The sequence below is a fragment of the Loxodonta africana genome, chromosome 2 (genome assembly GCF_030014295.1).
Source record: "Loxodonta africana isolate mLoxAfr1 chromosome 2, mLoxAfr1.hap2, whole genome shotgun sequence".
NCBI classification, from domain to species: Eukaryota; Metazoa; Chordata; class Mammalia; order Proboscidea; family Elephantidae; genus Loxodonta; species Loxodonta africana.
The window spans coordinates 146,926,230-146,951,647 of record NC_087343.1 but is presented as its reverse complement, the minus strand read 5'-3'; the positions used below and the strand labels follow the sequence as shown (position 1 = coordinate 146,951,647).

Below are 25,418 nucleotides of genomic sequence, written 5' to 3'. Positions count from 1 at the left end.
AGCCCGGGGACGTGCGAGCAGCTCTCAGCCCTGGGCCGGGCCGTCCTGCACAGGCCCGACCCCGCCGGGAAAGCCCAGGCCCCGGAAGGCCCCCAGGCGCTTCAATGGCCGCCGGGGCGGACGTGGCGCTGCAGGTCCCCGGGCCGGGGGAGCAGTCCGCGCTTCCCGCCTCGGCTCTCTTTCCGCGACATCGCCGACCTGATGCCCGGTTTTCCCGTCTGTCCAGGGAAGGTACGCCGGCTGGCGGGGCGCTGCGGGCCTTTTCCCACACTTAGGCTTGATCTCCTCTGCTGCTCTTGAGTGTTGGGACTCCTGCCCCCACTTGGGGCCCGGATTGCTGCACACTCGCGAACTGGCTGACCGTACCCGGCACCCACCTAGGCGTTAGTTAGGGCGAGCAGCCCGCGCCGGTGGGAGAGTGTCGTGGGACGGGGGCACGAGGAGAAGGGCTGTGGGTGCTTGAGGACCATCACTCTGGCTGTCATCAATTCAGCATTCGGGAAGCGGGGGCAGGGTCATGTCCAATAGTTCAAGCGCCCAACCTCAGCAGTCCATCTGTATAACACGAATGCTGTGGGTTCGAATCTAAACTCTGCTTTGTCGTTACTTGGTTACAAGTCCTAGGGCAAGATTTCTCCTATGTATTTACCTAGATAAAATAGTCTGGAAAAACTGGCTCTTAATTCTCCAAAAAGTAGCAGTATTGTTAACATCGGCACATGTAAGCATTCCAGAGATACTTGTGGACAGATTTGAATTTCCTCTTCTATCATTTTCGGGGCATTGCTTCATGTATGTATGTATGTATGTATGTATGTATGTATGTATGTATGTATGTGTGTGTCCGTCCGTCCCTGGTGGCACAGTGGTTAAGAGCTTGACTGCTAACCAAAGGATCAGCAGTTCCAATCCACCAGCTGCTCCTTGGAAACCCTATGGGGCAGTACTATCTGTCCTTTAGGGTCACTATGAGTCAGAATCAACTCTATGGCAACAGGTATATGTATACACACACTTTTTTTGTTTTATTCTTTTTTTTTGTTGAGATATAATTTTAAAAATTTACCCTTTTAAAGTGTATAGTTCAGTCGTTCTTAGTGTATTCACGTGTATCATGTTTTTACTAGTTTAAGCGAATAACAAGCATTTTGCAGAGAATATAGCAATACACTCAAGAATATGTATTTTTTCAAGGATGAGAGTCTATTTAAGTTCAATTTAACAGTCGTAAGTCAGTTTTATTTCCCATATAGACTTGGGAATAATAGAGGCTTTGCCTCAAAATAACCTACAATTCAGACTTAAGGTAAGACGCAGCTTCTTCCCTTTTGCCCACTTGGCAAGATATATTTGAAGAGGAGAACTCAGGAGGAAACACCCTGGGGACCCTGATCAAAAGTAGCTTGCTGATCTCCAGGCAGGGATCCAGAGACACTAAAATCAAGACCCCAGCTTCACTCCATGCTATCCTTGGTTTCTTTTGCCTGGTGCCTAAGGCCAAGAGAAACTTGAGGTGGAAATAAGGATTGTATTTCCAACATTTACATTGGGTGTTTTTGATCATGAAAAATGCTCTACAGATTTGCTCACTAAAGTGAGAACTGAAGAATTAGCAGATAGGTATGAGTTAACAAATTAGTAATAACTTATCATTTTCCTTCCGTAAAGCCATGGATGAGACTGCGGCATCCCAGCTCTAGTCACGAAGCAGCAGCAGCAGGATGTAATGCCCACCAATATGAATGCTCTGGCCTTACTACACTAGCTCCCCAATTAAGAGAACTTAATTCCCTCAGCAAATATTGACTGAGCATGTCCTCTGTAGTGAACACCATGCTTGGCTTGGGATGGGTTAGCTGGTCTTGGATCATTCCCCTCCTTTCTACCTCCCATTCCCTTTACACTAGTGCCTTCTGGCTCCCCATCTCCCCTTGTACTCTCAACCCCCTCTCTCCACAGAACCCCAGTGTAGCTGGTCTCAGCCAAGTGCTAGAAGCAGATCCATGGATCTGTTGGTGCCTGGGAGCCTCCCCTCACCCCCGGATTAGAGTCCCTATATACCAGAAAGCAAAAAAAAGGTCCTTACCTTTAATAAGGTAATTCCCACTCAGGGAATCTGCCCTGAAGGAAATGAAGCTATCCACAACCCTAATATCCAGCAAAAGAAGATAGACTCAGTAAGTAATGCTGCATCTACTCAAAGGCCTATTATGTAGATAAGGTTAGAAAAACTATTAGCAACAGGAAATATCACTTAAGCACACACATACACAAAACCCAAGGTTCTAAATTATAACTATGGGAAACACAGTGGAAATGTGTACGATGGTCATCACGGCTGTGGCACAAGAGGCTCAGCGGGGTGGGTACCTTCCCATGGAGAGGCTCTGGAGTCAGGATGCTTAGGTTCGAAGCTCAGTCCCACCACTGGAAGCTGTATAACTTGGTGCCTCAGTTTATTTATTCTTCTGTAAAATGAGGGTATTTAATAATTGTGTCAATCTCATAGAGCTGTTTTGTGGATTAAATAAAATAGTGTATGTAAAGCACTTAAAATAGTACCTGGTACACATATAGTAATACTCAAATGTTATTATTATAAGAGATGTAATCACTATTTTGGGGTTTTTTTTTTTTTCCTTATATTTGTAATTGTTGTTGTTAGGTGCCATCGAGTTGGCTCCCACTGACAGTGACCCTATGCACAACAGAACAAAACACTGCCCGGTCCTGAGCCATCCTTACAATCCTTGTTATGCTTGAGCTCATTGTTGCAGCCACTGTGTCAATCCACCTCATTAAGGGTCTTCCTCTTTTCCGCTGACCCTGTACTCTGCCAAGCATGATGTCCTTCTCCAGGGACTGATCCCTCCTGACAACATGTCCAAAGTATGTAAGACGCAGTCTCGCCATCCTTGCCTCTAAGGAGCATTCTGGCTGTACTTCTTCTAAAACAGATTTGTTCGTTCTTCTGGCAGTCCTTGGTATATTCAATATTCTTCACCAGCACCACAATTCAAAGGCATCAATTCTTCGGTCTTCCTTATTCATTGTCCAGCTTTCACATGCATATGAGGTGATTGAAAATACCATGGCTTGGGTCAGGCGCACCTTAGTCTTCAAGGTGACATCTTTGCTCTTCAACACATTGAAGAGGTCCTTTGCAGCAGATTTACCCAATGCAATGTGTCTTTTGATTTCTTGACTGCTGCTTCCATGGTTTTTGATCGTGGATCCAAGTGAAATGAAATCCTTGACAACTTCAATCTTTTCTCCGTTTATCATGATGTTGCTCATTGGCCCAGTTGTGAGGATTTTTTTTTTCTTTATGTTGAGGTGCAATCCATATTGAAGGCTGTGGTCCTCTTCACTTTCAGCAAGCAAGGTCGTGTCATCTGCATAACGCAGGTTGTTAATGAGTCTTCCTCCAATCCTGATGCTCTGTTCTTCTTCATATAGTCCCCCTTCTCGGATTATTTGCTCAGCATACAGATTGAATAGGTATGGTGATAGCATACAACCCTGACGCACACCTTTCCTGACTTTCAACCAATCAGTAGCCCCTTGTTCTGTCCGAACAACTGCCTCTTGATCTATGTAAAGGTTCCTCATGAGCACAATTAAGTGTTCTGGAATTCCCATCCTTTGCAACGTTATCCATAATTCGTTATGATCCACACGGTTGAATGCCTTTGCATTGTCAAAAAAACACAGGTAAACATCCTTATGGTATTCTCTGCTTTTAGCCAGGATCCATCTGACATCAGCAATGATATCCCTGGTTCCACGTCCTCTTCTGAAACCAGCCTGAATTTCTGGCAGTTCCCTGTCGATATACTGCTGCAGCTGTTTTTGAATGATCTTCAGCAGAATTTTGCTTGCGTGTGATATTAAATGATATTGTTTTATAATTTCCACATTCGGTAGGATCAGCTTTCTTGGGAATAGGCATAAATATGGATCTTTTCCAGTCAGTTGGCCAGGAAACTGTCTTCCATATTTCTTGGCATAGATGAGTGAGCACCTCCAGCTCTGCATCTGTTTGTTGAAATATCTGTTGATAGTCCATCAATTCCTGGAGTCTTGTTTTTCGCCAGTGCCATCAGAGTAGCTTGGACTTCTTCCTTCAGTACCATCGGTTCCTGATCATATGCCACCTCTTGAAATGGTTGAACCTCGACTAATTCTTAAAAAAAAGAACATTTCAAGATCTATCCTGAAGTACAACGCTGTTAGTGATAGGATAATACCCATATGCCTACAACGAAGACCAGTTAATATGACTAGTATTCAAATTTACACACCAACCACTAGGGCCAAAGATGAAGAAATAGATTTTTATCAGCTGCTGCGGCCTGAAATTGATCGAATGCAATCAAGATGCATTGACAATTACTGGCGATTGGAATGAGAAAGTTGGAAACAAAGGAGGAGTAGTTGGAAAATATGGCCTTGGTGATAGAAACAATGCTGGAGATTGAATGATAGAATTTTACAAGACCAGCGACTTCTTCATTGCAAATACCTTCTTTCACCAACATAAACGGCGACTATACACACAAACCTCACTAGATGGAACACACAAAAATCAAATTGACTACATCTGTGGAAAGAGACGATGGAAAAGCTCAATATCATCAGTCAGAACAAGGCCAGGGGCCAACTGTGGAACAGACCATCAACTGCTCATGTGCCAGTTCAAGCTGAAACTGAAGAAAATCAGAGCAAGTCCACCAGGGCCAAAATATGACTTTGAGTATATTCCACCTGAATTTAGAGACCATCTCAAGAATAAATTTGACGCATTGAACACTAGTGACCGAAGACCAGAGGAGTTGTAGAATGACATCAAGGACATCATCCATGAAGAAAGCAAGAGGTCACTGAAAAGGCAGGAAAGAAAGAAAAGACCAAGATGGATGTCAGAGGAGACTCTGAAACTTGCTCTTGAGCATCGAGCAGCTAAAGCAAAAGGAAGAATTGATGAAGTAAGAGAACTAAACAGAAGATTTCAAAGGCGGCTCGTGAAGGCAAAGTAAAGTATTATAATGATATGTGCAAAGAGCTGGAGATGGAAAACCAAAAGGGAAGAACATGCTCAGCATTTCTCAAGCTGAAAGAACTGAAGAAAAAATTCAAGCCCCAAGTTTCTATAGTGAAGGATTCTATGGGGAACATATTAAATGACGCAGGAAGCATCAAAAGAAGATGGAAGGAATACATATATTTGTAATTACACACATGCAAACATGAGGGTTTGAATCCCAGCTTCATCAATTTACTATCTTTGTAATCTGGGCAAGTTATTTAACCTCTCTGTGCCTCAGTTTGCTCATTTGTAAAATGGAAATAAAGGTACTATTCTGAGCCATGGTCCCCTTCTGCCAGTGACCACCCCAGTCATTGCCATCCACAGCATGACACATAAGTATAAAGTTGCAAACTCCCATCCAACTTAGCACCCTGAGATGGAGACTCGTCTAAAGTTCTGCTTTAATAGAATTTAAGGTGGTTGTAAAAATGGCACGGATGCAGTGTCTGACCTCTAACTTCACGAGAGGGAAAGAATCAAATAGCCCAAGGCTCTTTCCTTTGAGGTGGTGGTCAGACAAGCCTCCGTGCTCCAAACTTTTTACCAATTCTGACACCAACCGTCCCCTCCCATAGCACCCTCTACTTCTCTGCTGGGTTCAATAATTTGTTGCAATGGCCACACAGAAGTCACAGACAATATTCACATTATGGGGTTTATTAGAGAAGTAACAGGTTACAATTCAGGTTCAGGAACACTCAGGATGCAGTTCTTTGATCAGGACACCCTCTTCTCAACCATGCCTGCAGGCAGGCCTCTCTCTGGCCCCTCACCGTCTACACTCCTTTTTAGCTCTGCCAGTAAGTGCCAGGAGGCACCCCACTCCTTGTGTCCAAAGGCACTTGGCTCTCCCACTATGGGTCAACACACCTACTGTAATCACCTTGTTCTGTCGGCCAGGAAGCCCACCGTGCTGTCTCCTGCAGGTCTTCTGGTTTGGCTGCCTTTGCTGCTGCTGTTTCTTGCTGTCCCCAGGGTTACAGCTCTCTGTCTCCTGGGGAAGTTTCAGCGCAGAGATCCAAGGTCCAATGGATACACTTCTAGCTCTTCTTTCTTGGTGGCAGTAGGTGCCCCCTTCCCGCCTCTGGGAAGGCTCATTTTAGGCATAGCAGGATGGTAAAACTGACTGTCATGGATGGATTGAATAGTATCCCTCAAAAATATGTGCCAAATTGGCTAGGCCGTGACTCCCAGGATTGTGTGGTTGTCCTCCATTTTGTGATCTGATAATCTTATGTGTTGTAAATCCTAACCTCTTTTTTTTTTGACGGCACTGGGTTACTGGTTATGATGTTAATAAGGCAGGATTAGAGGCAGTTATGTTAATGAGGCAGAACACAATCTACAGGATTAGGTTGTATCTTGAGTCAATCTCTTCTGAGATATAAAAGAGAGAAGCAAACAGAGAGGGACCTCATACCACTAAGAAAGAAGCACTGGGAGTGGAGCACATCCTTTGGACCTGGGGTCCCTGTGCTGAGAAGCTCCTAGAACCAAGGGAAGATTGATGACAAGGACCATCTCCCAGAGCCAACAAAGAGAGAAAGCCTTTCCCTGGAGCTGGAACCCTGAATTCGGACTTCTAGCCTCCATGACTGTGAGCAAATAAATTTCTGTTTGTTAAAGCCATCCACTTTTATTTCTGTTATGGCAGTACTAGATAACTAAGACATTGACCAGTCCCCTCATTAGGGTTCTCTACACCATATTTGCACAGTCCCACCTCCTCAAGGGTGCCATGTACCTTATTTACACTATTAGCAAGCTATCCAATCCCCCTGGTGGGCCACAAGTGCCTCCTTTGCATAATCCCACCCAGTCATTTGGTAAGAGTTACAAAGACTAAAAAAACCCAGTGCCGTCGATTCCAACTCATAGCGACCCTATAGGACAGAGTAGAACTGCCCCATGGAGTTTCCAAGGAGCCATATTAAGTAATTCACTGTACTGCAGTGCTTTATGAAATGAACATTCAATCATTTTATCTAAATAAACACTGGAAACAGTATAAAATAATTTATCATTATGTAATCAGCTATCTTATATCTGAATTTAAGGGATCTTTTAAAAATAGCTTTTCAAAAAGTTTGTATAACCAAAGACACAAGGGAAAGATCAGTCCAAAGGACGAATAGGCCACAACTACCATGACCTCCACCAGACTGAGCCCAGAACAACTAGACAGTGCCCAATTACCACCACCACCTGCTCTGGCAGGGATCACAATAGAAGGTCCCACACACAGCAGGAGAAAAATGTAGAACAAAATTCAAATTCATACCCACAAAAAAAGACTAGGCTTGCTGGTTGTCTTAGTCATCTAGTGCTGCTATAACAGAAATACAAGTGGATGGCTTTAACGAAGAGAAATTTATTTCCTCACAGTAAAATAGGCTAAAAGTCCAAATTCAGGGTGTCAGCTCCAGGGGAAGACTGTCTCTGTCAGCCCTGGAGGAAGGTCCTTGTCCTAAATCTTTCCCTGGTCAAGGAGCTTCTCAAGCACAGGAACCCCAGGTCCAAAGGATGCACTCTGTTGCTGGCGCTGCTTTCTTGGTGGTATGAGGTCCCCAACCCTCTGCTTGTTTCCCTTTTTCTCTCTTGAGAGAGAAAACGTGGTGCAGGCTACACCCCAGGGAAACTTTCTTTACATTGGATCAGGAATGTGACCTGGGTAAGGGTGTTACAATCCCACCCTAATCCTCTTTAACATAAAACTACAATCACGAAATAGAGGACAACCACACAATACTGGAAATCATTGCCCAGCCAAACTGATACACATTTTTGGGGGGACATAATCCAATCCATGACATTGGCCTGACAGAAACTGGAGAAAAAAGAGTATGGCCCCTGGACACCTTTTTAACTCAGTACTGAAGTCACTCCTGAGGTTCACCCTTCAGCCAAAGGTTTATAGGGCCAACAGGAAACCCTGGTGGTGTAGTGTTTGAAAGCTATGTCTGCTAACCAAAAGTTTGGCAGTTTGAAACTACCAGGTGCTCCTTGGAAGCTATGAGGCAGTTCTGCTCTGTCCTATAGGGCCACTCTGAGTTGGAATCGACTCCACGGCAACAGGGTTTTTTTTTTTTAATAGGGCCAACAATAACACATGTGAGGGTTGTGTTTCACAGTTCAATCATGTATATGAGACTAATGGGTACACCAGCCCAAAAGCAAAGATGAGAAGGTAGGTAGGGACAGGAAAACTGGACGAATGGAAACAGGGAATCTAGGGTGGAGGAGGGGAAAGTATCAAGGGGTTGGCAAACAATATCACAAAACAATTTGTGTATTAACTGTTTAATGAGAAACTAATTTGCTCTGTAAACTTTCACCTAAATCACAGTTAAAAAAATGCAAGAAAATGCAAAAAAAAAGTTTGTATAAATTATATGGTGTCTCTTTACTCAATGTGTCCTGAAGTATCCTGGAATCAACTTGTGTGCAAGGGCAGTGTAACTTCTTTTAGACATAAATAAATCTAGCACAGTGTTAGGAACATTTTAGGGCTCAATAAATGCATGCCGATTAGACAGCTATGACTAATATTTACGTTATGCTACAGAACTGATAAACTTTAGCTGTGGTGATAAAATATATTTTCTCTTTGCATCTGCCTTATCCAGAAATACTTCTTAAACCACTTCAAATTCTTCCAGTGAAATTAGAGACTACAGGCATCAAGGTCTTTGATTATTTTATTTTCCATCAGTAAAGACAGCAAGTAGCAGTTGCTACTTGTGAGAGGTCACACTTGTCGGTTCTAGTTACTCTTCCCATCACAACATTTTCCTGCTTAGACTCTGGAAAAGAAATTGCAAAAGAACAGAAAACCAACTTTCTTGGACATACGGGGAATCAAGAGTTTTCTAAAACTATAATCTGAAAGTCCAATTTCTGCCTTCTATGTAGTAAACATATTGTCATTCTACTCACTATTCCACCAGAATACGCCTTCACATTTTAAACTGGGTTTCTCCCTTAAAATACTGTATTACGTTCAAGTAGTAAAAACAAGAACAGTGAATTCTATTGAATATTTTTGCATTTGCTTATTACAATACTAGTTAAAACGCCCATTTATAATTTTTTTACACATTCAGTAGTTCAACAAATGCATGATTCTTTTAACCTGGAGGATGTTGAAAGTCAGCCTTTCACCGAAGAAAATCTATGAAATCATAGCACTAATTTCTGATACGAAGGACTGAAATTCCTCTTTCCAACTTCTACTTTCAGTCCAACACTACTCCGCATGTTCCTGTTCTTGTCCTGGAATTAGCCACCGAATGCTCTCAGTTCGAATGGTAGCATACATAATAAAACTAATTAAAAAGAATAAGGAAAATACGAGCAACCAGTCCACACTTTTTATCAAAGTGCTGGGAAGAGGGCCCACTTGGTCAACTTGAGTTACCACCACATTTTTCTTGGCTTCTATGCCTGAAAGAGAAATCAGTTGTTTCAAATCAGAGAAAGCACCTGCCACAGATTTTTCTGAACTATTATGCATGGTATGCAAAGTGATATGCAGTCTTAATATAAACACCACCGCTAGTATATCTGGGATCAATTTCACTTGCCTGTCAGTGTAATTTGCAACTTGCCTTTCTCCCCACCACATCAAGAAAGCAGGAATCCAGTCAGCTGTTCAAAAATTAAAGGCTTCTTAACCAATGCAGTGCAAGAATTTTCTTCTCTTTTAAGGCCAAAGTTCAACAAGTAACTAGTAAAGCTACTGGCAGGGCTCTATGGAATGTTTTCACAAAATAAGTAATGCTTTTTTTAAAAAAAAAAAAAATGCTTTTATATAATGTACTGAAAGATTTGAAGAACTGTCAGAACAGTTAACTACCACTGGGACCAGTGAATGCCAAACATGCTGTGACTCCTGGATTCTAGATTTTCCCAGAGTGTTGAGCAAAATGTCTCCCTCTCCCCATATCAATCTAAATGACAATTCAGGACAAGACTTGAGATAGCTAAACACTTCATAACTCCTGGAAGTAGCAGCTCTTCCTTCTTTAGTATTAGATATAAGTACTTACATTCAATTTAAAATATATGGAAGGTATGTTATAATTTATTTTCTATTTCCAAGGAATACACTTCAGAAAGAAGCAGGGCGTTCATACTTGAGGTATGCAAGTTTTTGAGGAGAGAACTTTTCCAATGGAGGAAATGCCTTCAATTTACAATGCTCAAACTTTCACGAACAGAGTAAAAGGTAAAGCTGTATGTTTTGGCAAATGTTAATGAATTCAAATAACATCTACAATTGATTAATAAATGGAACATTATACAGCAACAAAAATGAACAAAACAAACCACATATAATACAGATGAATCTCACAATCATAATGTTGAGTGAAATAAGCCAGACACAAAAGAATACATACTATACGTCCCCAATAACACACAATTCACAAACGGGCAACACTAGACTACGGTGTTAGGAGTCAAGATTGCGGTTATCTTTAGGGGAACGGCAGTGCTGAAGACGGGGAGAAATGTCCCGTTTCTTGATCTGGGTACTACTTACCCGGGGTGTTCACTTTGAGAAAATTTCTCATGCTGTACATAGTGATTTATGCACCTTTTTGTATAAATATTATACATTAAAACGTATATAAAAGGTATCTACAGGCAAAGTGTATGGTATGTAAATTTTACCTCAATAAAACATGTCTCAAAAAAAGCTATTTACAATCATTACAATTACTTATTCATGTTAAGTTTGCCACTGATGGGGAAGTATTTAACAGGAAGTAGTTTATTATAAAAATAATAATAATAAAAAAAAAGGTTACATCTCAGAGTCAATCTTGAATCCTTCACTTAGGATATAGATTACAGCAGGTCAGAACCCACAGAAGGCATATACCCCCAGCAATAAAATTCTCCTACAGCGTATTATTTCTCCTACATACCTGTCTGATTAAAAATGAAAATTTTCAGCATTTCCAGTGTTCGGTCTGTATGATTGAATCTAGCCATTGGTTTAGCTCCTTGAAATAACAAAATGTTAGGAACAGCTACAGTGCCAAACCTGGTAGAAAGACTGTAAGAGAAAGAAGTCAGTCAGAAAACTTGAATTAACAGTGGGCTTTCTCACACAATCCCTTATCAGAATGGATGGAAATAAATGAGAAAGGATCAGTTTCGTGTGCATAAGGAGATTTGTAACAATCAAACTTTAGGCTTTTGTTTGTTTTTGACCTCTTTCCTAATGAGTCATGGTTTGGGGGCATTCCTGTTTTGCTCTTTGAGTTGCTTTCTATTACAATATGGGACTACCCATGACACAGTTATGATTCCACTATTTAAGTTTCATGGGAACCCGGGTGGCGTAGTGGTTAAGGGTTCAGATGCTAAGCAAAAGGTCAGCAGTTCAAATCCACCAGGCACTCCTTGGAAATCCTATGGCACAGTTCTACTTTGTCCTATAGGGTCACTGTGAGTCAGAATCGACTCAAGAGCAGTGGGTTTGGGCTTTTTATTTATTTATTTAAGTTTCTAAATGACCAAACAGATCAGGCCAGAAAACTCTAATTCATGGAGGAAGGACATTGTGTCAGTTTATTTGACAGAATAATTTTCAAACTCTTCAGAATGCCCATTCTCAAAAAAAAAAATCAACTTATGGTAAGTACAAGAGAATATATGATCTAACAAACATGCCAAGAAGTTCCCAATTAGGGCAAAGCAGTTTGGACGTAATCTGACCTGTGGTGTTGTTTCACCTTTACATGATACAGAGCACTGAAGATAAGCTCTGGAGTCAAAGCACTCTGGGTTCAAGCCTTCGTTCTGCTAGTTCAGAACTATGTGACCTCTGGGCAGGTTACTAAGCCTCAGTTCCCCCATGAGTAAAATGGTGATAATATTGGATCATCAGGTTTTTTTTTTCATTTGTAACTTAGTATTAGTATCAGCATGTGAGGGAAACACCAGTCCCAGTCCATACAATAAGAACAAGTATTGTCTATTCTCCCTAAGAGAGGCACCATACCAGACACTGAGAAGGATACATGGAGGAGAAGGAAAAAAGGCAAAGGGAACTGTGCTGGACCCCATACCAGAGAGTCCAGAGAGAACTGAGTAGGTGTGGGAGTCAGCCCAGTTGGCTCGGAAGCAGTGGAGGGCCCAGTCAAAACTGGACATCCAACCTCAACTGTCCTTCCCATCAATTTGTTCCCTTGGGCAGCTTAGACATTTTCCTGAAACCCTTACGAGAACTACTAATTTGTTGACAATGTCTTTCTTCACAAACAGTTTGAGATAAATGTTGGCAATAACATCTCCTATACTGAAAATCTCTGGAGTATGAATTAATAAGCTTTTACTCAACTTCAACTTACTTTCATAATGTTTTATCACCAACTTGACCATCTCCCAGACATTTTAAATTTACTTACACACAACTTCCTTGTGACCAGCTCATGAGCATCTCTAAATCAGAGGAAAAGGGGACACACAGCTGACAGCCAGGACCAGTCAGGGGAAATCTATGACATCTGAGCAAAGCTCTCTGTAATTTATTTTATTGACACTTAAAAAATACAAAAGCTCATTGAACAAAAGTATAAACAAGGGTAAAATGTCATTTTGAAGGGATATATTAATTCACTGAATTAATCTGAACATCTGTGGGACAGGCATGCAAAAATAAATGTAAGTAAGTGAAAAGAAGGGAAATAGAAGCGAAGGAAAGAAAGAAATCCTAAGTAGACATAGACCGAGGAGATGGGATATTAGGGCTGGAAACCTAAATTGCAGGTTAAGTCACAAAGGAATGTGGCATGTGTGACCCTAATTGTGCTAAAAAAGTCCTCTAGTCCCTCCCCAGCCCTTAGGCAAACCCTATGGGACATCAGGCTGAGCTACCTTTAAATTCCGTTACACAGACAACAGTCCACTCTCTCTTTTAGAGGCCTCCAGAAAATGACACCATCGGCTCCCTCAGAAGCTAGGCCACCCGAACCTTCCCTTGGCTTTTCCTTTCTTCAATACAGTTTTGAAGGTCACACCCATCACCTCTGCTTCTAACTTAACTAGTTCTGACCTCCAGATAACCACAACCACCATCTTAAAGGATGAGACATAAACCCCCTAAAGGAAGATACCTGCTGTGCTGAGATGCATCCAGCGCCAAAAAATGAAGAGTTGGAAATGCCCGGGGCAAAGAATTAAAATGAGGTGCCAAACTGGCAGAAAATCGGCACCACGGGGTATAAAACAGGACCAGCGTGCAGTCACTACCATTTGGGTTTAGAAAATCCATAAGGTCCTGCGATGAAAGAAACAAGTGTCAAAGTCCATAGTAAATGTACATGCACATTTGTCTAGAAGGATATCCAACAGGAACACTACCGCCTCCAGGGAGAGAACTGGTGGGTGGGGGCAAGGACAGGAGGGAGACTGTGCTGTATACGCTTTAGGACTTTTTGGATTTTGAGCCAGATGAATTCTGCATTAGCAGAAAAGTACTATCAAATGGAAAGTTATAAAGCTTCCTCTAAACTTTCCTTTGGATAATTTTGGACATGTTATCAGGAGGGATCAGTCCCTGGAGAAAGACGTCACACTTGGTAAAGTAGAGAGTCAGCGAAAAAGAGGAAGACCCTCAACAAGACGGACTGACACAGCAGCTGCAACAATGGGGTCAAGCATAGCAACGATTGTGAGGGTGGCACAGGGCTGGGCAGTGTTTCGTTCTGTTGTACACAGGGTCACTATGAGTCAGAACTGACTCAACGACACCTAACAACATCAAGCTTTCCTAATATTACTACACAGCTACTTGAATATTTCTCATAATTCATCAATTCAAATACTAAGCACTCACAGGGTAGAGACCGCTGCCCCGGCCTTTGAATTGTTTGTCTAACTCGACCTAATGGCATTGCTGGAGCACTATGATCTCAGAGTCAAACTATTCCCTCAGCAGACTGGAGTCTGTACGAGGCAGTTGGATCAATATATTTGGCTAAAGGTTAGTTCAATTCAGTGGCGCACCACCCCTGCCACCACCCTAATTCAGACTGTTTAACCTGCTCTGGCCTGGTTGCTGTGGGTGACACCAGTTAGACAGTCCTGCAGAGCTGAGGGATAGTGTCTACCATGCACTAGGGGGAGGGTGTGAGGCCAGCATTGATCTGGCACTAGGAGGGCAGCTATGAGCACTACAAGTACCAGGAAAAATAAATAAACCAAACCCGTTGCCATCGAGTCAATTTTGACACATAGCAACTCTACAGAACAGAGCAGAAGTTCCCCATAGGGTTTCCAAGGAGCGGCTGGTGGATTTGAACCACTGACCTTTTGGTTAGCAGCCAAGCTCTTAATCACTGCACCACCAGGGCTCCTAACAGTACCATATTCTCACATAAAATAAGTAATCACAACTTTCAGAGCTAGGGTTTACTTCTCTTATATCAGTAGCCTGGAATTCATCCTCCTCTTCTGGCTTCTTAACCATCCCACAGAAATTTCGCATTATCCCAGCACTCCCTTTGGAATCATCATTTATCCAGCTATCTGGAAAAGCATGGCTGGGTTTGTAGCAATTGTCTCAGCTCTCTAAACGCCGGACTCACACTCCTTGGAGGACAGAGAAACTTTTCATCCATATAGCACATTTCCCACGTGTTAATTCAGATATTTTGAAGTTGCTTCTGTAATAAATATTTCATTTTGAAAAAGAAAAATGTTGTGATTCTAATGCTAAGCACCTCTCTGTCCATGAGGATTTTTATCATGAGGTTTGGTGGTGAGATGACCCCAAGGGTGACTAGGTTTAGGCCACCTAAAAAGCATAATTGACACTAGTTATCTTTCCTCCTTTCCCAATAAACATCAGGGAGAGCGAGGGCAATTTTCACTGATGCAGCCATGAAATGCTATGCATCTGCCCAAACCCGTTGCCATCGAGTCGATTCTGACTCATAGTGACTCTACAGGACAGAGTAGAACTGTCCCATAGGGTTTCCAAAGAGCGGCTAGTGAATTCAAACTGCCGACGTCTTTGATCAGAGCCGTAGCTTTTAGTTCCTGTGTCACCAGGGCTCCATGCTACTTACAGTACAGTAAAAATTGTGACCCTCAGTTTGAAAGTTGACAAAGAATTAAATCATAAAAGTATATGCTGAAAAGGAAGAAAGCACTAAATAATATGTTTGTTTACCTGTGACATATTTAAAATTTTCAGGGTGAAGTTTTCTAATCCCGTCACATTTCTCTCCTCACAGTTCACCTTAGGGGACTTCAGGCTATCAGTATTATTGGACTCCTCTGCCGGAGCGTGTTCAGACTCTGCCACTTCTGGCTCTGTGTAATATTCCTCCTCTCTATCTGGGAAGTTTGTTCCAACGTTGTCCAGAGAAAAGAGGCTTTCTCTGAGATTGCACCTCGTATCTTCCTCGCCTCCAGCCTCGCAGGTGCCACCACTGGGCTCTGAGCTCGGTTTGTCCTCAGCTTCCCCCGGAATCATAGACAGCATCACCGTGTGATCCCCAGCGCTGTCCAGTCCCACCACCGCATCAGCCTCTTCTGCTGACATGTCCTGGTCCATCGGGCCATGTGGGGGCTCCTCCTCACTCAGGTACACAGCCCCAGCCTGGAGAGAGTGAGCAGGCCGCTCCTCAGACCAGACGTGACCACTTTCCTCTGCAACCAAAACATGCCACATGGTCATGATCATACCTGACTTCAAAATAAATGAACTTCAAATAGTTATAGTTGTCCTCAACTATGAAATGTTCCCCTCTGGAGAAAAAAGTTATCCTTCCTGTTAAACTATCTAAGAGCCAAGAGCCCCCACCATTCTCCAGGTCATGAAGAAAGTGCTCACAGGGTACTAGATCAATGAACACCAAGTAGGTAAGTGGACAAATACACAGCTTCACTCAAAGCCTACCACTTTCATCTGGGGCATGTCCAAAGGCATTCCAGTGCAGACATCCAGTTAAGAAAATATGATACAAACATTTTAACATTTCCTTTTGTTTGATAAGAATACCCCCCAAAATAATAATGGCTTTACGGGAGATTCTACTATGGCAAAGCATCTTTGCACACATAATAACAGCTCTGCAAGATAGGCAGGACAAGGGTTCATCCTCAATCAATTAATAAATGACCAAGCTGAGGCACAGAGAGGTTCAGTATAATGTGAATAGCACACAGCTAGTAAGCAGCAGAGCCAGGTTTAGGAGCAAAGTCTCCTGGCTGCTAGTCCAGAGCAGACGTAATCTCCCACCATGATACCCCTGGGAATCCTGGGCTGCACTGCCTGAGGAACAGGCTTGGGTCACATAGCAGCTCCTTCCTGACAGCTGGACTCTGCTAGCCTGCCTGCTGCCCTTGGGAGTGCAAGAAGAACGCCCAGAAGAACAGGGGCAGCAGCAGAAGGAAGAAGAAGGGGGCCTTCCTCCCACTTTGGAGCCACAAGGTGGGTCCTGGCAAAATGCTCAGGTAAGAGAAGACTCCAAGGCAGTCTCGCATGTCCATTTAGCAATCTCCATTAATCTCTGGAGCAGTGACTCCTGCCCTCCAACTCTTATCAACACACCAGCTGCCAGGCTCTATACCAAGTACTGACCAGGGGAAACAAACAAGCCCCGCACAGCCCCTGTCCTCAGACAACCTTAGTGCCTGCCCTCAGGCAATCTCACCATCTAGCTGGGGAACTGCAGCCTGTATAATGAGAATGAGATCTGTCATGCCAAGAGCATGACACCAGAGAGTGAATGACCGACTGGCTTAAACTGCGAAAAGGTTTGAGAGCTTCCTAGTGTATGCACATTTTTATAAGGTCTCAAATATCCCCACAGAAATTTGCAGATTCATTTGGCAATTCAAAAACATTCTTTGGGAATTCCACTTCTGGCCAAAATGGAGTAGCAGGGATGAAATTAGCCCTCCTTCCTGAAACAACCAAAAAATAAACAATATATTAAATAATTTCAGGACACTACTCATCAGGCAACAAAGACCTCACTAGACAGTGATCCCTGAGAAAGGGGAAACAAAGCCCTATAATTGCCCCAGTTTACTGCCTTGAGAGAATTCTCAACCATGGTTCAAGGAGAGAGAACGCAGGCAGAGCCTGGTAGGCTTCCTGAATTGAAGAGATAGAGCTAAGAGTCCAGGGAGGTCAAGGAAGCTATAGTTTCCAGCACAGGACACAAGACGAGAGGACTCCAGAGATCTTCAGCAGGTCCCCTCTTGTGTATTTAGCAGAATATTGACCAGTACGTGTGTGTGAGTAAACTACCCAAAGCCAGGGAAAGAACCATCCCAAAGGATTAGAGATAATAGTATCCAGCACTCACACGGAGCTAGAAATAGTACCTGTTCCCACAAGCTAGACTGGAAAACCTCGTAATTCATGGGGCACTGGGAAGAATACACAAATGGGACTTGCCTCAGTAGCGGAGCACAGCTAATCTTAGACTACATTCAACTCTGTTCACATCTAACAACCCTTAAAAACAAGACCTGAAAGGGTCAAAACCTTTCCAAGTAACTTAACTATCCCAGAACAAAGCTCAAGAATATTTATAGGAACATATCCAACATTCAAAAACATAAAATTCTCTCTGAAGGACCAAATTTCTGGGCTGAGGACCATGGTCTCAGGGGACATCTGGCTCAATTGGCATAACATATTTTATAAAGAAAATGTTCTACATTCTACTTTGGTCAGTAGCATCTGGGGTCTTAAAAGCTTGTGAGCGGCCATCTAAGATACTCCACTGGTCCCACCTGGAGCAAGGGAGAATGAAAAAAACCAAAGACACAAGGGAAAGATTAGTCCAAAGGACTAATGGACCACAACTACCACAGCTTCCACCAGACTGAGTCCAGCACAACTAGATGGTGCCTGCTACTACCACCGATTACTCTGACAGGCCTCACAATACAGGATCCTAGACAGAGCCGGGGAAAATGTAGAACAAAATTCTAACTGGAGAAACTCCCAGAGTATGGCCCCGGACATCCTTTTAACTCAGTACTGAAGTCACTCCTGAGGTTCCCCCCTCAGCCAAAGATCAGTCAGGCCCATAAAACAAACAATAACACAAGTAGCTCAACCATGTAAAGGAGACTAAATGGGCATACCACCCCAGGGTCAGGGACAGGAAGGCAGGAGGGGACTGGAAAGCTGCAAGAATGCAAATGGATAACCCAAGGTCAAGACAGGGAGAGTGTTGACACATCGTGGGGTTGGCAACCAATGTCACAAAACAATACATGTATTAATTGTTTAATGAAAAACTAATTTGCTCTGTAAACTTCCATCTAAAGCACAATAAAATAAATAAATGTAAAATTCATGTCTGGCATCTGATCAAAGATTGCCAGGCAGAAAAATGTAATCCATACCTCAGATTACATTTAATAATCAATCAATCAAAACTAGCTCAGAACTGATACACATGTCAAAATTAGTAAGCAAGGATTTTTAAACAATTTTAACTGTATTCCCTGTGTTCAAAAGTTAAGTGTACATACATATACATGGGGCCCTGGTTGTGCAGGGGTAAACTGTTTGGCTGCTAACCAAAAGGCTGACAGTTCGAATCCACCATCCACTCCTTGGAAGCCTTATGGGGCAGTTTTACTATGTCCTATAGGAATCTACTTGATGCCAAAGGGTTTATATATATGTGTGTGTGTGTGTGTGTATATATAAATAAAACAAAAGGCACTGTTCAGAAATGAAGAGACAAGGCACAGACTGCAAGAAAATACTTGCCAAACACATCTGATAAAAGAGTTATATCCAAAATATACAAAGAAATTTTAAAACTCAACAATAAGAAAACAACTCAATTAAAAAATTGGCGAAAGATCTGAACAGACACCTTGCTAAAGATATACAGATGGCAAATAGAGCATATGAAAAGATGTTTAACATCATATGTCATTGTTGTTGTTATATGCTGTCGAGTCAGTTCCAACTCATAGCGACCCTACGTACTATAGAACAAAACGCTGCCCTGTCCTGCGCCATCCTCACAATCACTGTTATGCTTGACCCCACTGCTGCCACCACTGTGTCGATGCATCTCGTTGAGGATCTTCCTCTTTTTCACTGACCATCTACCAAGCATGATGTCCTTCTCCAGGAACTGATCCCTCCTGATTACATGTCCAAACTACGTGAGACATAGTCTCACCATCCTTGCTTGTAAGGAGCATTCTGGTTATACTTCTTCCAAGACAAATTTGTTCATTCGGCAATATTCTTCACCAACACCACAATTCAAAGGCGTCAATTCTTCTTTGGTCTTCCTTATTAACAGTCCAGCTTTCAAATGCATATGAAGCAATTGAAAACACCATGGCTTGGGTCAGGTGCACCTTAGTCCTCAAGGTGACATCTTTGCTTTTCAACACTTTAAAGACGTCTTTGCAGCAAATCTGCCCCATGCAATGTGTTTTTTGATTTCTTGACTGTTGCTTCCATGGGTGTTGATTGTGAATCCAAGTAAAATAAAATCCTTGATAACTTCAATCTTTTCTTCATTTATCATGATGTTGCTTATTGGCCCAGTTGTGAGGATTTTTATTTTATGTTGAGGTGTAATCCATACTGAAGGCTGTAGTCTTTGATCTTCATCAGTAAGTGCTTTAAGTCCTCAACACTTTCAGCAAGCAAGGTTGTGTCATCTGCATAACACAGGTTGTTAATGAGTCTTCCTCCAATCCTGATGCCCTGTTCTTCTTCATACAGTCCAGCTTCTCAGATTATTTGCTCAGCATACAGATTGACTAGGTATGGTGAAAGAGTACAACCCTGATGCACATCTTTCCTGACTTTAAACTACACACTAAACCCTTGTTCTGTTCGAATGACTGCCTCTCGATCTATGTAAAGGTTCCTCATGAGCATGACTAAGTGTTCTGGAATTCCCATTCTTTAGAATGTTATCCATAATTTGTTATGATCCACACAGTCGAATGCCTTTGCACAGTCAAAAACACAGGTAAACATCTTTCTGGTATTCTCTGCTTTCAGCCATGATCCATATGATATCCCTGGTTCCACATTCTCTTCTGAATCTGGCTTGAATTTCTGGCAGTTCCCTGCCAACCATTTTTGAATGATCTTCAGCAAAATTTTATTTCCAGGTGATATTAATGATATTGTTCAATAATTTTGGTTCGATCACCTTTCTTGGGAATAGGAATAGATATGGATCTCTTCCAGTCAGTTGGCCAGGTAGTTATCTTCCAAATTTCTTGGCATAGATGATGAGCACTTTCAGCACTGCATCTGTTTATTGAAACTTCTCAATTGGTAACCCATCAATTCCTGGAGCCTTGTTTTTTGCGAATTCCTTCAGTGCAGCTTGGACTTCTTCCTTCAGTACCTTTGGTTCCTGATCATATGCTCCCTCCTGAAATGGTTGAATATAGACCACTTTTGGTATAGTGACTCTGTGCATCCCTTCCATCTTCTTTTGATGCTTCCTGCATCATTTAATGTTTTCCCCATAGAATCCTCCAATATTGCAACTCAAGTCCTGAACTTTTCTTCAGTTCTTTCAGCTTAAGAAATGCCAAGCATGTTCTTCCCTTTTGGTTTTCTATCTCCAGGTCTCTGCACATGTCATTATAATAATTTGTCTTTTACAGCTGCCCTTCTGAATCTTCTGTTCAGGTCTTTTACTTCAACATTTCTCCCTTTTGCTTTAGCTACTCTATGTTCAAGAGCAAGTTTCAGAGTCTCTTCTGACATCCATTTTGGTCTCTTCTTTCTTTCCTGTCTTTTTAATGACCTCTTGCTTTCTTCACATATGATGTCCTTAATGTCATGCCACAACTTGTCTGGTCTTTGATCATTAGTGTTGAACACATCAAATCTATTCTTGAGATGGTCTCTAAATTCAGGTGGAGTATACTCAAGGTCGTACTTTGACTCTCGTGGACTTATTCTAATTTTCTTCAGTTTCAACTTGGACTTGCACATGAGCAATTGATGGTCTGTTCCATAGTTCACCCCTAGCCTTGTTCTGACTGATGATATTGAGGTTTTCCATGTTTTCTCTCCACAGATGTAGTTGACTTTATTTCTCTGTATTCCATCTAGCAAGGTCCATGTGTATAGTCGCCGTTTATGTTGGTGACAAAAGGTATTTGCAAAATTCAATCATGCGATCTCTGCCATCGTTTCTATCACCAAGGCCATATTTTCCAACTACTGATCCTTCCTTGTTTCCAACTTTCACATTCCAATCTCCAGTAATTATCAATGCAACATGACTGCATGTTGAATCAATTTCAGACTGCAGAACTGGTAAAAATCTTCAATTTCTTCATCTCTGGCCTTGGTGGTTGATGTGCAAATTTGAATAACAGTCATATTAACTGGTCTTCCTTATAGGCGTATGGATATTATCCTATCACTGACAGCACTGTACTTCCGGATGGATCTTGAAATGTTTTTTTTTTGACGATGAATGCAAAGCCATTCCTCTTCAAGTTTTCATTCCCAGCATAGTAGACCTTATCATTGTCCAATTCAAAATGGCCAATACCAGTCCATTTCAGCTCACTAATACCTAGGATATCGATGTTTATGCGTTCCACTTCATTTTTGACAACTTCCAATTTTCCTAGATTCATGCTTCGTGAATTGCACATTCCAATTATTAATGGACATTTGCAGCTGTTTTTTCTCATTTTGAGTCGTTCCACATCAGCAAATAAAGGTCCCAAAAGCTTGACTCCATTTTCAACATTAAGGTTGACTCTACTTTGAGGAGGCAGCACTTCCCCAGTCATCTTTTAAGTCCCTTCCAACCTGGGGGACTCATCTTCCGGCACTGTATCAGACTATATTCCCCCACGTGTCTGTTGGGTTTGTAATACTCTGGGGGCTTGCATGTTGCTGGAAGCTATGCCACTGGTATTCAGATACCAGCAGGGTCACCCATGGCAGACATGTTGCAGCTGAGCTTCCAGACTAAGACAGACTAGGAAGAAGGACCTGGCAGTCTACTTCTGAAAAGAATTAGACAGTGAAAACCTTATAAATAGCAGCAGAACACTGTCCGTAAAGGTTAGGGTCCTAGAACCCCTATGGGGCAGTTCTACTCTGTCCTGTTAGGTCACTATCAGTCAGAATCTAATTGACTTGACACAGTGAAGAAGGAACCAGCTGGTGAAAGTTCCTGTGACCTCACCCCATTTATGGACTGGCCATGATGACCAATGACACCCCATGACAGATGTTAACTTCAGCATCTGCGAGATAATTTGATGATCTGACCCTAAGTGCAAGGTGGGCTCACACTGACAGCAACAGTAAGTTCCCTCAACCATCCAGGGTCCTGCCAGGACCTGTCATAGCATACTTAACTTGAGAAATTTGAGAAGAGCTACTAAAGGGACAACCAAGGTTTGGGCAGGAAGTTGGGAAAGCCAAGAGCAATGGTAATAAACTTCAGGATCAGCAACAGCACAGAGGCAGCCAATTGCTACTTACAGTCCTAAAGGGTTCGAGGAGGGAAAAAGTCATAGGATCTTGGAACAGCGAGGGCAGCACAGAGAAGGCAGCCTTCCAGAAGCTGTAACTTTCAGTGGAGGAACACAGCCAACCTGTGATAACTCCTGAGGGAGGGAGTTGAAGGAATCAATACCCTGACCTCACTCTCCTCTCATTGCAAGCCAAAGGAACCAAGAAAGCAGGACAGCCAGTTGGTATTCCTGCAGGCCAGCCACCCATGGCACAGAGCAGGGTGGAGAAGGCTGGTGAATGATCTGGGGGCAAACAGGATACCCAGCACATGCTATCACCTTTCTGAGGTTGGTGGTTAAGTGCAGTGAGAGTACAGAGGTTACATTTGGCTATGAAGTCCAGATGACAATGGCTTGAATCATAGCTTCTCCACTTCTCCCTTTATCACCTTGGCAAAAGATCTACTGGTTCTGAGTTTCAGTTTTATTCATCCATAAAATGGGGAAGATAGCAACATCTACTTCATAAGCATATGAAGATTACATACAATGATGCACGAATAGCCCTAAACACAAGGCCTGGAACAGAGTGAGTCCTTTTATAAATGGTTGTTGTGCTGCTATTCCTCACCCTTCTCCCGGCTCACCCACAGTCTGCCTCTACCCCCTCCTTCCAGGACATCCCAGGGAAAGGAAAGACCTGCCTATTCCTGCTCAGGAAACCCTGGTGGTATAGTAGTTAAAAGCCAAGGCTGCTAACCAAAAGGTCAACAGTTCAAATCCACCAGGTGGTCCTTGGAAACCCTACAGGGCAGTTCTACTCTGTCCTATAGTATTGCTATGAGTCAGAATCAACTCAACAACGAGTTTGGTTTGGGTTTATTCTTGCTAAGTCTGAATGACAAGTTAAGCCTAAAGGGTCTGGGCTTACAGGGCTGCTAAGAGTGGGGTGAGGAAGCAACGAGAGTAAGGTCTTCTCCACGCCCCACCTCTCCCCCACCTCCAGCCATGCCGCCAGGATGGCTGCCTTCCTCACCTCTGAGGGGGGTCCTGAGAGCATGCCCTGGTGAGCAGCAGGTAACCCACTGAGTCTCATAAGTTTTTCTGGTCTGTCCTTGATGCAGGCATCTGAGCAGGAGTGGACTCCTTAACAAAGTGTTCCATCAGGGTGCAAGGTAAGCCTGGACTCTGGGGTCAGAGACACTCGACCATTTAACAGAAGTGCCAACTTGGGCAAATTACTTAAGCCTCTCTGAAGCTCAGCAATTTAATCTGTAAAATGGAGACACAAAGGGAACATATCTCGTAGAAAATTATGTAATAAAACGCTTTGCAATCTTAACAAGGGTACATTAAATATTGGGTATTTACTATGATTATTATTACTATTTATAAAGTGCTCACCACATGATATCCCACAGTAAGCGCTTAATACACGGTCACTCCTGACTAACAGACGCCTGCCAAAGGGAGCCTGAGCCTGGCCCGGGCCGCGAGGAGCCCGGGGTGTACCCATGGTGAACCACACCACCACCATCACCACCACAAGCCGGCAGCGCACACGGGGAAAGAGGTCAGGATAACAAGGGGAGAAGCGCACGGAGGGACCCAGAAAAGCCGAGGCGCGCATTGCGGGCCTTCACGCAGGTAAAAGCGTCGCCCCGGTAGATCTCCACCTCGCCCCATCACTTACGCACCGCCGCCTGCCGCACCATCGCCTGCGGCCCCCCGCCGCCGACGCGCACTCACCCTCCAGGCCGCGGGCAGGAGGCCCAAGCACCCACAGCAACACTGGCCACCAGCTGAGGAGCCGCATGGCGCGGGGCGGGTGGCGGCCAGGACCACCACCCAGGCCGAAGGGCAACCGGCGCAAAGCCACACGAGTCGCGCTCCCAGCCTGAGGAAGGCTGGGGGCGGAGAGCCACTGAGCGCGGGCGCGGCCCCGCGCCGCCATATTGGCAGCGGGCAGTTGCTGCGGGCGCCATCTTTGAGTCGGGCGTCCTGCCTCTGGACGGGGGCCGGTACCTGGCGCACTCAAAGCTCCTTAAGGAGCCAAGCGCGAGCCATCGTAGGTCGTTGCGAACTTTCTCGACCCCCAAATCTAGGGCTGGGCTCCAGCAGAGAGGACCTCTTTCTTCACGCGCGAGCCAGGGCCTGGCCGCTTGGAGCATTCACAGCACCCGCCCGGGGAGGGTTTCCACGCTTGGTTCCCTGAACCCGTAAGGCTCAGAAGCGTCCTCCTTCGGGTGCCCCATCCAGTACAGAACTTTTGAAGGTCGCAAATCTTGCCTTTACCCGTGCTATCCTACCTAGTGTTGCCAGATTAAATACAGGATGCCCAGTTAAATTTTAATTTCACATGAACAATGAATAATTTCTAGTATAAGGGACATACCGAAATTCATGTTTAACGGAGCTTCCTGGCAACCCTAACCCTACACATCTCCGTGGGACAGGAGGTTTTGCCTGTCTGTTAGTTGGTTTTAACATTTAACTGGCCCGTAGGGCAATCACTCCCTCCCTAAACCATCCCCAAATCCGGGGCCACGAGTATTGGCTCTGGCACTTGGCAAATGTGGAACCATCTGAGCAGAAAGCTGGGAAAGAGCCTAGAATGAAGACGGGATAGCTGGGTCAGTGAGGTGTGCAACTGAGGGCCAGGGCTCTGCACTCCCAAGCAAAGGAGGGAGGGGGCGGGGTGCTAAGAAAATTCTGAGAGTGAATGAAGAGGATTCTCTCTCCTTGTCACCGATTAGGGTGGGGGGGCGCCTAAAATAGAATAAAGCAAGTTTAAAGTATAGAAATACTATGTTCATGCAACAGATATTTCTTGAGCTGCCACCAGTGCTAAATA

General features: G+C 43.5%; 1 protein-coding gene and 1 long non-coding RNA gene across 3 annotated transcripts; one reads left to right on the top strand and one right to left on the bottom strand.

Moving 5' to 3' along the window:
• The first annotated feature begins 1 nt into the window (after nucleotide 1).
• Nucleotides 2-8,967, top strand: LOC135228640 (uncharacterized). Its single transcript, XR_010319342.1, has 2 exons — nucleotides 2-231; nucleotides 3,747-8,967. It is a non-coding gene; the product is annotated as an uncharacterized LOC135228640 (long non-coding RNA).
• Nucleotides 8,662-24,478, bottom strand: TXNDC15 (thioredoxin domain containing 15). Of its 2 annotated transcripts, none has more exons than XM_010590768.3 (5): nucleotides 24,314-24,478; nucleotides 15,279-15,760; nucleotides 13,219-13,382; nucleotides 11,023-11,153; nucleotides 8,662-9,535 (listed from the first exon to the last, which is right to left on the bottom strand). In XM_010590768.3, exons 1-5 carry the CDS (start codon nucleotides 24,378-24,380, stop codon nucleotides 9,339-9,341), a joined length of 1,041 nt encoding a protein of 346 aa, XP_010589070.1. In that variant the 5' UTR covers nucleotides 24,381-24,478; the 3' UTR covers nucleotides 8,662-9,338. The 2 variants fall into 2 exon arrangements, with proteins under 2 accessions (XP_010589070.1, XP_064132540.1); XM_064276470.1 differs by lacking the exon at nucleotides 24,314-24,478 and adding an exon at nucleotides 23,601-23,835.
• Between the last annotated feature and the right edge of the window lie 940 nt (nucleotides 24,479-25,418).